This window comes from Caretta caretta, chromosome 3 (genome assembly GCF_965140235.1).
Source record: "Caretta caretta isolate rCarCar2 chromosome 3, rCarCar1.hap1, whole genome shotgun sequence".
In the NCBI taxonomy this organism is placed as follows: Eukaryota; Metazoa; Chordata; order Testudines; family Cheloniidae; genus Caretta; species Caretta caretta.
Genome location: NC_134208.1, coordinates 185,001,807 through 185,019,610, shown reverse-complemented (window position 1 = coordinate 185,019,610; position 17,804 = coordinate 185,001,807). Strand labels below are relative to the sequence as shown.

At 40.9% G+C, this 17,804-nt stretch overlaps 1 protein-coding gene across 4 annotated transcripts in view; it reads right to left on the bottom strand.

Annotated features, from left to right (window-relative positions):
* FBXO11 (F-box protein 11) overlaps positions 1-17,804 on the bottom strand; it is a 203,683-nt gene that overhangs the window by 111,047 nt on the left and 74,832 nt on the right. For all 4 annotated transcript variants that reach the window (XM_048842941.2, XM_048842942.2, XM_048842945.2 and 1 more), the window contains exons 2-3: positions 10,594-10,721; positions 10,403-10,484 (exon numbers count right to left, since the gene is read on the bottom strand). In XM_048842941.2, the coding sequence (XP_048698898.1) occupies positions 10,403-10,484; positions 10,594-10,721 (210 nt within the window). The remainder of the gene's footprint in view (positions 1-10,402; positions 10,485-10,593; positions 10,722-17,804) is intronic.

Sequence of the window (17,804 nt, the reverse complement as noted above, 5' to 3'; positions counted from 1 at the left end):
CCTCAATGGGCTTTCTACTTAAAATGCAATGATCTGGAAGTTGATTGGGTCTCCAAAAAGGATATACTCCTCCATTATGCCTCCTCTTTGGGCCACAACCCATGAGTCCAGATGTGTTGCATTTACATGGAATCTGGTATCTGTACTGATGGCCAGCCTCTCTGAACCCAAGATCAGGTAGCTGCTGCTAAATCTTTAAGAGCAACTTCTCAAGAGATGGAAGTCCCGGCTCCAGACCAAGATCTTTATATATCAATTTACTGCAATTGCAGGTTGGATGTGTAGCAGAAATTGCGGAGAGTATCTGTGCAGGAGAGTACAAGCTCAGGAGCAGAGTCAATAATTTAATAATTGAGAAAGATGTACAAATGCTGGACAAATCATAAATACTATATTCTGAAATAATTTATTCTGGAATGGCAACCAGAACCCATAGATGCTGGCATTTTGTGAGGACTACAAACCTGGCTCTTCCACTCATTCACTTAAAGCTGAAGACAGAGGGCACTGGCTACTACATCCTGCGTAGCACTGACTGTGAAATGGTCCTGATGAACTCATCAGGACAAGAGTAGACATATATCCCCTTTCTTTGAAAGGGGAAGGATGTTTAGAGTCTTTATGAATACCCATATGGAAGTTATGGGTCAAAGGGCTTAGCTACACAAGAAACTTCTACCAATTATAACACTATAATTAAACAGATATAAACCCCTGTGTTGACATACTTATTCCACCATACAAATGGCTTTTGGGGATTTTAGTTAAACCCCTTCCCAACAAATATGCTAAATCAAATAAAGAGACCTTCTCATACTGCAATAAGAGTGTTCACAAAGGAGATTATACCAGTATAAACATAGTGGTATAAATCACACGTTAGCTTATATTTGAATCTTGCACCAGTATAACTTTCCTATGTAAAAAAGCCCAAAGAAGGGGAGTATTGAAAAAGTTTCCTGTTGTATTAGAAACTAAGGTATCTTCAGTAACTCTTCCTATCAGTGTCAAGAGAAACCTCTTGGCCATCTATTAAAGATGTGCAGTCTTGGCAATTATGGCAATCTATAATCTTGGCAATCTATGGCAGACAATGCCATAATGATAGATTTCGTGAAGCACTGGAATGCGTTACCTAGGGAGGTGGCGGAATCTCCTTCCTTTGAAGTTTTTAAGGTCAGGCTTGACAAAGCCCCGGCTGGGATGATTTAGTTGGAGATTGGTCCTGCTTTGAGCAGGGGGTTGGACTAGATGACCTCCTGAGGTCCCTTCCAACCTGATATTCTATCATTCTATGATTTCAGTATTTCCATTCAGAATATCTGTTTGGCTATGCTACTTCCTCAATGCCCTTTATTAAGGAGGTAGTAAGCAGGTTCAACCGTAGGCAGGGTGATGAAGTCCTTATAGTATTTTGGGTGCATATAACATTTCTTCATTTGTCTGTTGGGGAATTCCCACGCCTCCTTAATTACTCCTCAACTGCTTTGTGAGGACATGATTACAGATCTCTTCTCCAAATGAGCAAGAATTTTATTTTTTCCTCCCATTGCTTGCTTGTTTTTCTATGAACACAGGAGCCTGTAAAGTTAGATCTCTTTTTGTGCTTAATTCTACAAAATTATAGAATCATAGAATATCAGGGTTGGAAGGGACCTCAGGAGGTCATCTAGTCCAACCCCTTGCTCAAAGCAGGACCAATCCCCAACTAAAACCTAGCTGAAAGTCTGAGATATCTTGTTCCAAACAGCAGCTTCAGAAGTTTCCCTTTAACTTTAGAGGATCTTTGAGGGAAGAATATTTCCATAGGTTTTTAAGACTTCAACAGAAGTTTTGAGGCCAATGGGATAGCCTATTTTACAGGATGACTAAAAAATTTGCTGCCCCTTTAAGAGCCCACTGTGAGCAACATCTTTTGCTGTCCCCTGGATCAAACTCCTGAGTGAAGGGGGAACCCCTGTGAGAGAAAGGGCGCATTATCAGGGTAACTATAAGGACAGAGGGTGGAGATGTGTGTTCCCAACATGTCTCCCAAAAAAGAGTAGCCAATTTATAACCTCTTGTGGGACTCATGGAGGTGGGGAGAGGAGAGAGGATCATCTCCAGTGGAAGGGGATTTGAACTGTTCAACTCCCTGCTTTCTACTACTAAGTCTTAGCTGAGTGTGAACCAAACACAGAGAACAAGTGAACCAGAGCAACTGAAGACAGACAAGTGACCAATATCTATGGGGCTGCCAGAGGTGCTGAGGTACCTTAGCTACCATAAAACATAGAAGGTAAACAGCTTCCATGGTGTAGGGTCACCACTGCAGACCTCTCCACCACCTCAGCATGAACCTCACCTATGTGGTGGCTAGTAGTAGGGATTTCTTCCCTCTTGAATGCTATGGAGTCAGGGAGCTCCACTGAAGTTTTCTTGGCTGTGCAAACTGTGGAAATGGGACTCCCATGCTTGAGGGGAGGGAGGCAGCCTTTTCAGGGGACATGCAAACAAATGAAACCTAATCCTTGATTCCATGCTACTACTTCTTGACCTGGTCCTCAGATAAGAGAGCTTCCCTGCAGCCTCCTCCATAGCAACATGGACCTTTGCCTATACACTGGCCAAGACCTGAGTTTCCTTGCAGCATGACCAAACACCTCACTGTGGATAATGCCAATGCGCAGGCTGGGAGCTTCACCTTTGCCTCCAGGAACCTACCAACTAAGAGCAGGGGGAGCTGCTTACCCGAGCCATCTGTCTGACATTTTGGATGTGGGGAGGGAAGTTACTGACCTTCTCAGAAAACCAACTGAAAGTTTTAAGAAAAACCTACAAGCCAATGAAGAAACAGACATATTTAGTTAACACTCTTTTTGAAAACCTGGGAAAAGCTGCTAAAAAGGAAGACCTGAAATCTGCCATCTGTCCAGATCTGGATGCAAAGACATTTGGGAAATTATTCCTGAGAGCCAGTCCTAAACCCATTTTCAGAGCCAAAGATACAGTCTGTCTTCAGTTGCTGTCATAAATATAAAGGGAAGGGTAAACCCCTTTAAAATCCCTCCTGGCTAGAAGAAAAATCCTCTCACCTGTAAAGGGTTAAGAAGCTAAAGGTAACCTCGCTGGCACCTGACCAAAATGACCAATGAGGAGACAAGATACTTTCAAAAGCTGGGAGGAGGGAGAAAAACAAAGGGTCTGGGTCTGTCTGTGTGATGCTTTTGCCGGGGACAGAACAGGAATGGAGCCTTTAGAACTTAGTAAGTAATCTAGCTAGGTATGTGTTAGATTATGATTTCTTTAAATGGCTGAGAAAATAGCTGTGCTGAATAGAATGAATATTCCTGTCTGTGTGGTTTTTTTTTTTTGTAACTTAAGGTTTTGCGTAGAGGGATTCTCTATGTTTTGAATCTAATTACCCTGTAAGGTATTTACCATCCTGATTTTACAGAGATGATTCTTTTTTACGTCTATTAAAAGTCTTCTTGTAAGGAAACTGAATGCTTTTTCATTGTTCTAAGATCCAAGGGTTTGGGTCTGTGGTCACCTATGCAAATTGGTGAGGATTTTTACCCAACCTTCCCCAGGGAAGGGTTGAGAGGATTTTGGGGGGAAAGACGTGTCCAAACTACGTTTTCTCAGGAACCCAGATAAAGTTTTGTGGTGGCAGTGGAAGTCCAGTGGCAAAGGGTAAAATAATTTGTACCTTGGGGAAGTTTTAACCTAAACTGGTAAAAGTAAGCTTAGGAGGTTTTAATGCAGGTCCCCACATCTGTACCCTAGAGTTCAGAGTGGGGAATGAACTTTGACAGTTGCTATGGAGACCGGAAAGGCCCCACTATGGAGACTGACACTGAGCAAGATTACCAACTGTCATACATCTTGTGTGACACTCATGTATTAGGAAGCCCAGTCTGCACTCCCACACCTCAACCTAAATGTCACATATTTGGCTGAGCTGCAGGCAGGATCTACAATTCCACCAGAGGCCACTACAGGCACCTGTGGAACCTGGATTCAGGCAAACAGGCCACATGTCTGTCTGCCTTTTAGCTGCTGCTCCTGCAGGATTCAAGTGGAAAAGGAGCAGCAGCAAGACAGACAGAGAGGTGGCAGCAGCAGGTAGGTAACTGGAGAATACAAAAGATAAGGGGGGCTCAATACTAGCCCTCAGCTCACCCTGAACCAGACCCCAGAGTCCCAGCATCCCAGCCAGACCTCAGACTCCCAGAGAGACCCCAGGCTCCCTGCGAAAGCCTAAACTAACAGCCAGAACCCTAAAGAGAACTCAGAGCCCTGCCCCCCAAAGAGACCCTACCCCAGCAGCAGACAGCATCCACCCACCTACCTTAGCACTCCCAGATATACCAGCACCCTACCTACTCTAAGAGCATCCCACACCCAGGCACAATCCATCCACCCAGACACTCAAACAGTACTCATGAACCTACCTCCAACAATCCAACAACCCCAGACACCAAAATAATACCCAGTTTCTCAACTACCCCCAAACACTCTCCAGGACCCACCGATCCAAGCATCCCACACACCCTAGCAACCACCTATTTAGTTTAGCAATCCCAATCACACACAAGCACTCCCCACTACTACCACTGAACCCTTAGATACCCTCCAACCCAATTGCCAGTTTTTTTGCAGTTCCATGTCCTACCCTCACCACTGCTCAGGGAAGGGTGTATACAAAAACGTTTATGGTCATATGCAACTTTTTGCACATAGGTAAATCGGCTCATTAAATAATTTATATAAAATGTCACATGGAGCCACACAAACATGGCAACTATGAGAGAATGATCACAGTCTGTTTGTCTGTCGCGGGTGGGGGGTTGAGCAACACGCACACTATTCTTTACTCTCATACCTCTCACACCTCTCCACCCAGTTCACTAACTCCTCACTATCTTCTTCTGCCCGCACCCTGCCCACCGCTGACACACCCTTATTCTCATTTACAAAGGAAAGAATGTATGTATTTTTATTATTATGTATAAAATTGACAGCTTTTCAAGTAAATGGTATGACCATAAGGGACAGTGAGAAAAATGTGGGGGACTGGAGGAGAAAACCACTCTATCATTCCCACTCTTCATTCTCCTTCTTCTCTTTGTTTTAACACAGTAAATAATAAAATTTGTAATATTTTAAAAGTATGGCTAATTGACTGGATCACAGCAGACATGATAAAGACTTAACTAATGGTAAAGTCTTTGCTGTGTTTTAAAGTTCTCTCTCTCTCTACTTGTGTATTATGTGTACAGAGGTGATTCATATTTATTGTTAGTTTAACAGTTGACTGAGAACAGGAATTAGTATGACCAAAAATGGGGGATGAGGGATTGAAAAAATTTAGAGTCCTCATATATATATATATATATAGCTCAAAAGTGTAATGGTCTCTCAATCCTGATGTGTAGCACTATGTCTTGTATTGAAGCCCTTTTGTCAGCTATAAGGGAAAGCTGGAGACTACACAACTGAGGAAAGCAAAAGATCAGTATAGACCCAAGTGGAAATTTCTAAAAATAAGTGGGAGGGAGAAGAGGGTTAGATGCAGATATATGACAAACATATTTTCTAAACCCATCACTATACTGTAAAAAAGTCAACAAAAATATGAGGCTGAAAACACAGTTTTGGAACAGAAAGAAAGGCAAGTTACTGTGTTAATTATTTTTTGAGTCTGCATATTTATCTGAGTACATATACATTCAAGTAATGGATCAGTAGTAACCAATACTATGTGATGCACTAGTCTGTAGCATATTCTAGCATCTTCACCAGTTCCAGAGCCTTTTGAGCAGGAAGAGTTGGCTCGGGAAGCGCAAGATCAAAGGCAGTCATCTAATGTTCCAAAAGCAGTTAAAATGGGGTAGGAGGGTACATCATGGGAGAGGTACAAACATTTAATGACATCAAAGTGGAAGATGAAAAAGGTGACATCGCAAGCAAGGAGAGAAGTGGAAGTCAGATGACTTAAGCAGCGGATTTAAGGTGACAAGGAGGAGCAAGTGACAGAAGAGAGCAATGGATCATGGTAGAAGTGGTGTGTATCTGCCTGCAGATTGTTCCAGGTTAAGTAAGTAAGTTAAGTCAGAATATAGTGAAAGGAAATCTTTCTATTTTTATTTGGAAATTAAATGTCATTTGAGTATTTCAAACAAGCACTATACAAGACCGTCATTTTGTAAACTGAATTATTTTATGTGGGTGTTTCCATATACATTGAATTTTTATTTTAGTAAAGCAATTAGGAATTCATTTGGAATGTTAATATAAACATTACATTTTTCATCAAGGTTTTCATATGTTAATAACATATTTTCTTTCACAGAGTGGAAATAGTGTTGTCCAAATAAAGACAACTAAATGAGAGGGTTATAGAGATTAGAAAACTAACTCAAATTGTCAAAATAAGATTGACACACAATTAGATACTGTACAGAGACAGCTGTTAAAATTTTGAAATGGTGAACTCATTTTTTCACAGGAGTAACAACTCTGGGATAGATGTTAAAATTAAGAACCAGTTCATGGGCTATGTGTTTTTTTCAGATACTGTATGTGGTTGCCATTAATGCTGAAGACTTTATAATTGATCAGTACTATATTTTTGCTGTCTCTCTAGTTGGAAAATCCATGTAATGACAATGATTATCCTCGGAGATACATTCTCAAGGTTCCCTACGCTCTTCTCCCCCATGCCTTTACCCACACCACCACTAACTCAAGTTGCAGTGGGGGAGGTTTAGATTGGATATTAGGAAAAACTTTTTCACTAAGAGGGTGGTGAAACACTGGAATGCGTTACCTAGGGAGGTGGTAGAATCTCCTTCCTTAGAGGTTTTTAAGGTCAGGCTTGACAAAGCCCTGGCTGGGATGATTTAATTGGGGATGGGTCCTGCTTTGAGCAGGGGGTTGGACTAGATGACCTTCTGGGGTCCCTTCCAACCCTTATATTCTATGATTCTATGATTCTATTTGCACCAGTGGTCCTGAGGCCTCACTCCATCTCTTGGTTCCCTATGATAACTGGTCCTCAGTGACACTGCACTGTCTCCACCAAAGGCAACCCAGAAACACCTTTACTAGCCCCCTCCACTAATATCTTCGATTATTTTTACTCTTTTAAAACAAAATAAAAACCCACTACACACACAGACACACACACCGCTACTACTCCTACAAAATTAGAATATGGAACAAAAAATTGAACAAGGAAGAGAATGAGAGCATCTGGGCTGGCAGACTGAGTGGGTTCAGGGACAGGCCTTTTTAGCCACAGTTTGGAAAGTCTGATCTGTAGCTGGCGTGTATTTGTCTACTAAGAATACTGCTACATAACAGTCTGCGGGCCCATAAACCATGGTTTGCAAGTCTTACAGTGAGCATGTGTGAAGCAATTCCATGCCGGAGCTGTCTGCATAATCTCAATGCTTTTTCCAAAGATGCACAGCACTGTGATCAGCAGTGGTTAAAAAATGGGGGACAGAATCAAGCTTAGGGATTAAAGGGATAGATATGGTGTAGAGTACAACAGAGGAAATCAGCAGAAAAAAATGTAACCAGAAGTAAAGCTTACAGCATGGAACAAGGAGCTGTCTAGGAGCAGTAGAGATGTCAGAAAGGTTGGTGTAATGAATATTATAAAAGCTGTGTGGAAGAGCAAACAAGGTTGAAGAATAAATAAGAGTTGGTGAGAGACAGTGACATACAGAGACAGACACAAAAGCCAAGTCAAAAGAGAGTAGAGGAATTGGTATAAAGTTAGAGATCAAACGAAGTTAAAAGAAATTGCAGAAGTAGAACCACACTGGTAGTTGTGGAAGTTGTTCTAGACAACTTCAAGGGTAGAAGATGGGGGTGGAAGGATTTATTAATAATAATAATTATTATTATAAAGCTACACATCGAAGTCAGAACTGGGGGTCGGCAGATAAAACTCACTCAGAGAGAAGAACCAAATAGAGTGGCCTCCCCCCGCAAAACAAAAACAAAACAAAAAGAGCTAGAAGTTACAGAACGGGTGGAGGAGCAGCCTAGTGCCAACTCCATGAGCTTCAGATTTGGAGAGTAAGGATAAAGAGAATCATAGGGGAGAAAAACAACAGATGCTGAGTTAGTGAAAAAGAACCAAGTTTTGATAAGAAGTGGAAGGACTCAGAGATAAATGGTCAGATCTTGCTGACAAAACAGGAGAAGGGGAAGTTAATGAGAGATAGCAAGTAGGTAAGAAGATGGTGGTAAGGGTAATAGGAAACGGAAGATGCTGAGAAAGAATGAAGAGGAACACAGATGACAGACTACATGCATGGGAGAGTGGAAACGGATGGGGTAAGAGAGATACACAAGCATTGTTGTGTCCTCTGTTTTGAGGCACTGCCCACAAAGGAGAAACGGCACCCTCCAATTCTTAATGCAAAATGAGCACCACAAAAAGCTGTGACATGATGGGTGGATCCAACAGTGTGAAAAGCAGGGCATATGGTCACACTGAAGTGCAGGGAAGATCCACCAAAAGAGAATGATGTTAGAGAATCCAGTATCTCGAGAAGCCATGAGAGATGGGGAGAGAGGCCATGGTGGGTGTGTGGAAGGATATCGCTCCAGCTGCAAGAAAGGAAACCCACTTGGCAGCATTTGATTCTTCTCCTGTCTTTGTCAACATTCTGTTTCTTACACAAGGTGTTGAATTCTTGACCCTATTCTACACCAGCAGAACCACCATTTAACATCAATTGAGTGAGGAGTATGGAGAGCCATATTTATCACTGTGATGAGGTGTATAAACCCAACACTAGGACAGAAGGGGTTAAGGAGCAGTTCTGGGCTCAGATGATTTGGTTCTGCTGTACCTGCAGAGCCTGCTCCAGCTGGAAAAGGAGCTTAAAAGGGAGCTAGGCATCTCAAGCATGAGGGAGACAGGGCATGACAGTAAAGGAGGAGAGACTTATATTGGGGGCTCCTGAATAAGGGTACAGCAGAGGTCCTGGCTGCAAGGAACGTGCCTACAATGGCAGCTACTCCAGCCCCTAGAGAAGGGGCCAGGGAAAAGACCCAGGAGAAAGGTAGCTGGAAGCTTTGTCTCTTGGGCTGAGGGAAGCCTGACTGGAGATGGAGGCTGATCAAGGACTGCAGCCTGCCTGAAACCGTAGGTAGACAGAGAGTGCAATGTTAGACAGGTAGTGGGAGTGAAATGCAGGAACTTAGGCCAGTTTGAAACTGGGGCTAGGCTGTAAAGAAGGCGGCTACGAGCTGAGCCCAGATGTACTGAAGATTCAGTTGTTTTTGTTATTTTCTGTTGGATTTCTAAGTGAAGGATTTTGAGGCTTTGTGGGGAAGCAAGTATTAAGAAGTGGCACAGGAAGGCAGCCCCGAAGCACTCCAGGGTGTTTGCTATCACTGCCTCTCATAGGGCCTTGGTTGGTGCCTGGTGGAGATGGAGGTCCAGGATATCCTAACAACTACCCTTTTTGGGTAGGGGGCATAAACTTGGAGGAAAGGAGAGGGTAGTGACATTGTAAGTCTCAAATCGAGGGTGTACCAATCCAGAGGTCTGGAGGTGAGCTGAAGATCCTTTCTGTTGTGGGGTTGTTGAACTCTATATGTTTTATTGGATTTTTTAGTCTGGAAGGGGGAGATAGCGATGTGGGCCAGAAGGCCAAGTTACAACCTAGCGGAAGATGAACCACCACAGTGTTGGACTGATGGCTGGCGAGGGATGCCAGTGATTGAGGAGAACTGGGAACTAATGACCTAACAACTAGGTAGCACCACCAATAAAGCCAAGCCCTCGCCACAGGCACCTGTTCTCAGGCAGCAAGGTTTTCTAGTGTAGACATACTTTTTAACCAGTGTGCCTTTACACCTTTAAAAGCCGAATCTGAACACCTATAAGCTTCCAAAAGTTAAGTTCAAACAATCAGAAACTTGTTTTTTCCTCTCACGTCATTTTCTTTTATTTATCTATCTGAGGAAAAAAAAAAACGTTCTTTGCAACACTGTAGTCCAGCGGTTCTCAAAGTATGGGTGGGGACCCCAAAGTGGGTCGTGAACCTGTTTTATTATTGGGGTCACCATGGCTGCTGTTAGACTTGGTGGGGCCTGGGGCCAAAGCCCACGCCCAAGCCCCACCACCCACGGCCAAAGGTGGAGCCCAAGGGCTTCAACCCTGGGTGGCAGGGCTCAGGTTACAGGCTCCCTGCCTGGGGCTGAAGCCCTTGGGCTTCGGCTTCAGCCCCCACACCTGCAGCGGTGGGGCTCAGGCTTTGGCCCACCTCCTGGGACTGTGTAGTAATTTTTGTTGTCCAAAGGGGGTTGCAGTGCAATGAAATTTGAGAATCCCTGTTGTAGTCAAAACGTTTCTTCTCCAATCTTCCCCCTCCCCCAAAAATATTACCTGATAAATCCTGGGATTTTCCAGATACTCTAGCACGTTTAGCTCGATGACCAAAGTTCTCGGTAGCTGAAGTGGAGGCACCCTTTAACCATATAAATAAGAATTAGTTAAGACATTATGGCACTTGTAAAAGTGTTAGAGTTAGCCACCTATTCCTGAAAACAAAATATACTTTATAAAAAAAATATTACCTCCATACTGCTCTTTGTAGGGCAAGCTGTTCTTTTAGGTAGAAGAGTTTTTCTGCGAAGTTGGTATGGACTATTTTGTGCACCAGGACCTGATTCTTCTGCAACCATATCTGCAGGTACATCATCATCTATCAAAAGGAAATTCAGTAATTTGAATTATACAGCTTCCACAAACTCATTAAAAAAGTGTGCAGGAAGTTTTGATTAGTATTTTCCTGGTACAAAAGAAACATCTACCAGCATCAACGACTTGCTTTTCTAAGCACATGCAGCCAGAAAGATGCCACAATAATCCACTTGCTAGACGTGCATGCACAAGTTCATCTTCATGTATACTCTATATATTTTTATTTTCAATTGTTTTCTACACATTAACCCATTTCTTTCTTTGTATTTACATAATATTTATGCTATAATTTTATGAAGTGTCCTTTATTCTAGGGTTTACTTTAACTTTATCGACAAATAAATTATTCACTGTGCTAATGAAGAGTTCACTTTTAAGTTTCAGTGCTTTTTACTTCTGCATACCATTACCTTTACAGTAAAAGATATAAAAGTTGTAAGTTAACCATAAGCTATCAAGAAGGCATCTACTTTATCATCATATTTACCACCAAATTTAAGGCTGGGTTCCCTAAGCATTTCAGGTATGGTGCATTTCAATGTGCTAGCTCTTTACTACAGAAGGGGAAAACCAGCATAGCATTACCTAAAGAGGGAAAAAAGTTGCTTTGTTTTTTGTTTATTTGGCTAAAGACACAAAGAAGATGATAGTAATAAGTATGTGCTCCCTCCAACCCCTTAATAAAACCAAGAACAATAGTATGATAAATTTCATTTATAGGGCTTTTGTTTTATTGCTGTTTTATTTCATGCTAGTACCTCATGAAAATGTTCTGACAGGAATACACTTAATGCAATGAGAAAGGAATTGTTTTAATACTTCAGTAATTAAATCATTTATTCACGACATTGTACCACACACATTAAACAAATCTACAAGAACAAATACATGTGGAAGTCAATATATAAACTTGGTGCTTCTTTCTTACTTAGTAAAGAAACCTGGATTTCTTACATAGGCCTCCTCAGAAAACACACTTTTAGCTTAACTGAGGAAAGGATTTTTGGACTCACCTTAGTATATCTGTTCTCGCTCATTCTAAACCATTTTGAACTTGAAATATGGAATAAAAGTGAGAGATGGAGGCTGTGCAGGAAGAGATCTACTGAGGAAACCCCAATTTTTTTGTTCAAGTGTAAGATATGCTAAATAGTCTGTGGTCAATGCACTTAATCTAAGAGTAAAAATAATACAAAACAAAAGCCATCCTTCACAGTTCAAGATTTTAATATCATTATTTCAAAAACATTAAAAATTGTCAAATATGTGCATAATATAGAGAGGGTAATGCATACTTTTGTAAGCAAAGCTATTTCAAACTAACGTGAAAGAAAATTCTCAAAAAAAATATATACTTCTGACGTTCTTTCCCCATTATTATTTCTCTATCCATTATGTAAACCATCACTTTTCACCCAAAAGCCTTAGTGAAAAACTGTCAGGTCACAGAGATGCTGGAAGGAGATGGACTGAGCCCTGTAAGAAAACAGGATTTAAACCCCCCCCCCCCCCCCAAAAACAGCAAACTTCATAGCCATAATTAAACTACTCATCTTAGCTACTTATATGGCACTTATTACCATAGTATATGAGCACCTCACAATCTTCACCATATTTATCTTCACAACACCCCTGTGAGGTGAGGAAGTGCTAATATCTCAATTTTACAGATAGGGAACTGATGTGCAAAGAGACTAAGGACGAGATTCATGAATGAAGTTGAGCACTGCCAAACCTAACTTATAGGCGTCTAGAATATCACTGCAATTCACAAAGACCGAGTGAGACGTTCAGGCTTCCTGTACAATGAACTGTGCATCAAAATGGGATCACAAAATCCAGCACACTGGGTCAGGTCCCCACCTAAACTAGCCAATGGGAGATTCCAAGGTGAGGAGTGTGTGCTAAGTCTTGCCCCTCTCACAAAGATAGGTTCCTCAGTCCAGGCTGCAGTGGAGGCACCTCCCTCTGCCTGGGATTCTCAGCTGCAAACTCTCTCTTGACATGAGTAGCCTATGCTGTTTTTGCAAGAAGCCCAGGCGGGGGAAGCTCCCTCATAATATTTAGCCCAGTGACAAGAGTTCTTGGGATATTCTGCTGGTTGTGGGGGGCAGAGAAGGTTCCATCAACCTCTTCTGCTGAAGATATTCCACTGTGGGTAAATAATGTTTAAAAGTTATTGAAGCAGAGGACTGGATCCTGGCTTTCTACTCCCAGGTGAGTGCTCTAACCAGGCTAGAGAGTCATTCTGATGCTTGCTCTCTCTTTGGCCCAATGATTCTTTCATTATTTATCCACACTGAACAGCTTCAGACTGGAGAGACTAAGGGAGACCCACATCAGAATATCCTATAGCCCAGTGGCTAGGGCACTCACATGAGAAGTGGAAAATCCCTGTTTAAATGCCTTCTCTGTCTCAGTTGAAGGGGAAATGGAACTGGGGGTCTAATCACTGAACTAAAAGTTATGAGGGAAGTCCTCCTCATACTCCTCAGGCTGTTTTGTGTAAGCTCATCTTCATATGCTCCATATGCTAGGCAAGCTCTGAGTACACTTACCTGATCAGGGCCCAAAAGCAAGTTAGGAAGAGGAACACCTATCTTCCCCCAGTTTATGCACTGCCTTGGGCCTGCACACTGGGATTGCAGTGCACATGCACACAGGCAGAAACATAAGTGCCTAGAGAACTTCTACTGCAAAAATGTAGGCATCAAATGACTTTAGGTGCCTACAGGATTTGGTGGCAGCTAAACAGGGGATTTATGAATCCCAGTAGGGTCCGATTCCGAGCCTTAGGCTTTACCAGCCTCCTCTAGCCTAGAATCCAGTTTATGTTACCACCAATGGTGAATTACAGCCACAAAATTTATTAGTGTAGATGCAGCCTTAATATTTTAATTTCTCCCTTCATCTGTCACCATCTTCTGGTAATAGAATTAACCCATGGAGTAGCCAAAGGGGACTCAACAACCAGCCCTGTAATAATGCCCATGTCTCAAACTATAGAGTAGATCCCTTGGTTCTTCATAAATAGAAACTGTAATCCCACTTAAGCCTAGAACTTTACAGTCTCAAAAAGTTTTGTTCTGCAGGATATGCAAAGGTCGGAAGTAATCTGGGATCACTGTTATGTCACTTGAAATTTCTGAGCATCCCTCCACCAGCACCAGATGATGTTAATTGTTTCACCTATAAAATGCCACGAATGGTGAGAAACGTGGACACACAGGCAACATACATAAATAAAATAAAACTAGGTGTGGCTCTCTAAAGAATGAGGCTGTAACTACTGCAGAATTTGTGTCACTGATTAATGCAGTACTTCCAAACTACTATAAGAAACAGAAAAAAGAATCAGGGAGACAGAAAGAAAAAACTGAAAAACTCCCAACTCAGCAGTTTCATCTTCCTACAGCTGGAGAGAGGGGGAAGATTTTCATGGATAATCCCACTCTGGTTCTTAAAGTAAACCAGTAATAATCACTTAGGATAAAAAGATGCTGTCATTGCTGCAAGAAAAAACAAAAGTTTAAGCAAAATAAAAATTAAAATATTAGGATGACACTATTAAAAAAAAAGTGTATAGCGTGAAGACAGAGGAAAGGACATATTCCTTCTCTTTATAAGTAACTATTTTCCTCTACCATGATTATCTGGAGGAAGAGAGCATGTCTCAGAATACTTCTCTAGAATTAGAAGATGTATATACATCTCCAAAAGTGAGATTCATAAGAGTCAATGGAAGACTTTAAAAACCTTCTATATGATCAAATAATCTACATTATATAAATATGGAAAAAGAGGTGGCTATGATATACAAAGGAATGACATCTTGGATTTTTGGGTTAAAACTTTCAAAAAAAAGATCTTAAGTGCAAAGTAAGATTCACGTGTACATACACTATACTTTTATCAGAGCAATTTAAGATCTAAATACAGTTAGAAAGAGGAGAGTTGAATGAGAGGATACGGGTAAGAGGAATAGCAAGATTTGTGTAGGCCTGGAGGAACTGTAGGTCTTTGGGAAAGGGGCCTTGTTAGGGAGTCTGGCGCTGCATGAAGGGGAGAGCTAGGTTGCAGGGAAGGACCCCAATCCCCTGGGTCTGAACATCACTGTTTTTAAGGGCCCTTTCTGTGACCTTTACTAAGCTTCCCCTCTGCCTCCCCACTTGTAATACTGCCTGACTGTGCTCTGGAGCAAAGTCAGCAGAGGCATATGGAACCTTTCAAGCACTGACGGCCAAGCAAATCTGTGGCCTAGGAACTTTTGAGGAGCCAATGCAATTGTGACTATAGTAACCTACTAATGAGAACTCTTCAAACAAGTCAAGTGTCTCCTGCTATGGACTCACTATAATCAATAGGATTGAAACAAGCCAAAGTAGCCACAGAAGAAGGTTAACGATTGGTTGAGTTAATTCTGATGTCAAAGTTAAGAGTGACCTCAACTGCTGACCGCTATAGTCTATATGTCTAATAAATTACGCACAATCAGTAACTTAACAGTATTACAACCTAATTTCTTCAAATATAACCTAGGCATGTGATTTCAATGAATTTTAACTATATGGGAAGTTTGAAATGTCTGAGTTATTCCATTACTGAAATTTGGGACCAAAAATAAGCATTACAATACTAATTTTATTTATTTATTTTTAAGAACTCATTTAAAATTTGAGTTCATATTAGCTTTAACTTATTTACTTGTAAATTTTCACAAACTAATTCTATAATCAAAGAGTATAAATGCTGAACTTTTGCGGGGGGGATACACCTTATTCTTCATCCACACAACATTGTAGTAGTATTTATTATATTTGTATTACATTAGTGCCTAGACACCAGTGAAACTAGGAATCCATTGTGCTAAGTGTTATACACACAAAAAATAGGAGACAGTCTCTACCCAAAAGAGCTTAAACAGAGGATGAATTCCTGCTTTAAGGGCAAAACGCAACTCAGATTTAACAAGAGATGCAAAACTGGTGTCTATAATACATTGACTAGAGATATTCTGTGAGAGCCTCTATTTCAAGTTAAGTAGTTATCAATAAGTATTAATTATTAGGATCAGACAACAAGAATAAGGTGCATTATAATAAAATTGTTGACTCCAATTTAGATTATCCTATGAAGATTACCACATATACACTTGTTTCAACAGAATATCATTTATGCTCTGAAGCACACCTCTTGAAGCATATGTCATTTTTAATCATCAGTTTTATCCTGTGACCACAAGAGCAGATTTCTGAAAATTATAAATACAGAGCATTTCTCTGCCTCAGATTATTTGTACAAGATGTCTTTGTATTTCTTACATTAAGTATATTATGTAATAAGAAAAAAAAATCAATATAATCTCACAAAACAAATTGCTATTGTTCGGTTATTAAAAAGAAAGAAAAAGTTAAAAACATATATTGATCTATGAGAGTATAACATTATTTTATTACTACCTCTAATAATGGCAGCTCTTATCAGACATCTCAAAAGCAGTTACAAAAGGTAAGCCATAAGACTGCATAGGTACAATTCCAATGTAAGTCAAAGAGGTCTTTAACACCCTGAAAGAAAAAAAAATTAGGCCACTACTCTGACTGCTAGTCTTATACACCAACCACAAGACCAGCAAATATCACAATCAACTGTGGATACTTATAGAAACTTGTCCAGGTAATAGATCAATATGTACCTTAGTTTTCCCGCATAAACTGTAAAGTCTAGGGAAAAGGTCTAGACAATTATTGGACTGGTTAAAGAGGTATTTGGGGACCACCTTAGCGAAAAATTTGGAAAGTAGGCACATCATTATTTTATCAGTGAAAGGAGGATCAGCCATAAGCCCTTGGTTCTCAGCTTCACCCTGAATTCAGTCTCTTTCTCCACAAATCTTGTTAAGTACTAATAATTTTCATGACAATACAGTAGGGCTAGCCAAAGCTATTCATTCGAAACTTTCTTTTTGACAAAAAGGCCTCTTTTCCAAACAGAAAAACTTCTCCAAAAAAAAAAAAATTTTTTTTTTCATTTTTTTCAAATCAAAACCAAAGATTCCTAAACTTCGAATATTTTGTTTTGTTTCCCCCCTATTAATTTTTTGCCATTGAATTCATTAGAATGAATGACTGACTAGGGTTTTCACTTCACATTTTTATCTTTCATTTTGTCACTCTAACTTTTCAAAAAAATTGGAGTTTTGAAAAGTTACAAAGTAGCAAAAGAAAAAATGAAAAAAACTGGATGTCATCATTCATTTTATTCCACTCAGTATGAAAAGGAAAAAACAAGGAAGAAACAAGGAAAATCATTTGAATTAAAAATAACTGTGAAATATGCTGAAATAATGAAAAATTTTCCATTCTGAATCCTGCAAAATGGACACAACTTTGAAGTTTTCCCAAAATTGTTTCCCCATTTTTCAACCAGCTCTAATGGACAACCCTGCACTAGGGAACAGACTTGGACTAGACCCAACACCAGAACATCTTTACAATCTGTGTGGCCAAGACAGAGGCTACTTGAACTTATCTTTGAAGCTTTTGACACGGTCTCCCACAGTATTCTTGTCAGCAAGTTAAAGAAGTATGGGCTGGATGAATGCACTATAAGGTGGGTAGAAAGTTGGCTAGATTGTCGGGCTCAACGGGTAGTGATCAATGGCTCCATGTCTAGTTGGCAGCCGGTGTCAAGTGCCCCAGGGGTTGGTCCTGGGACCGGTTTTGTTCAATATCTTCATAAATGATCTGGAGGATGGTGTGGATTGCATTCTCAGCAAATTTGCGGATGATACTAAACTGGGAGGAGTGGTAGATACGCTGGAGGGCAGGGATAGGATACAGAGGGACCTAGACAAATTGGAGGATTGGGCCAAAAGAAATCTGATGAGGTTCAATAAGGATAAGTGCAGGGTCCTGCACTTAGGACGGAAGAACCCAATGCATAGCTACAGACTAGGGACCGAATGGCTAGGCAGCAGTTCTGCGGAAAAGGACCTAGGGGTGACAGTGGACGAGAAGCTGGATATGAGTCAGCAGTGTGCCCTTGTTGCCAAGAAGGCCAATACATTTTGGGATGTATAAGT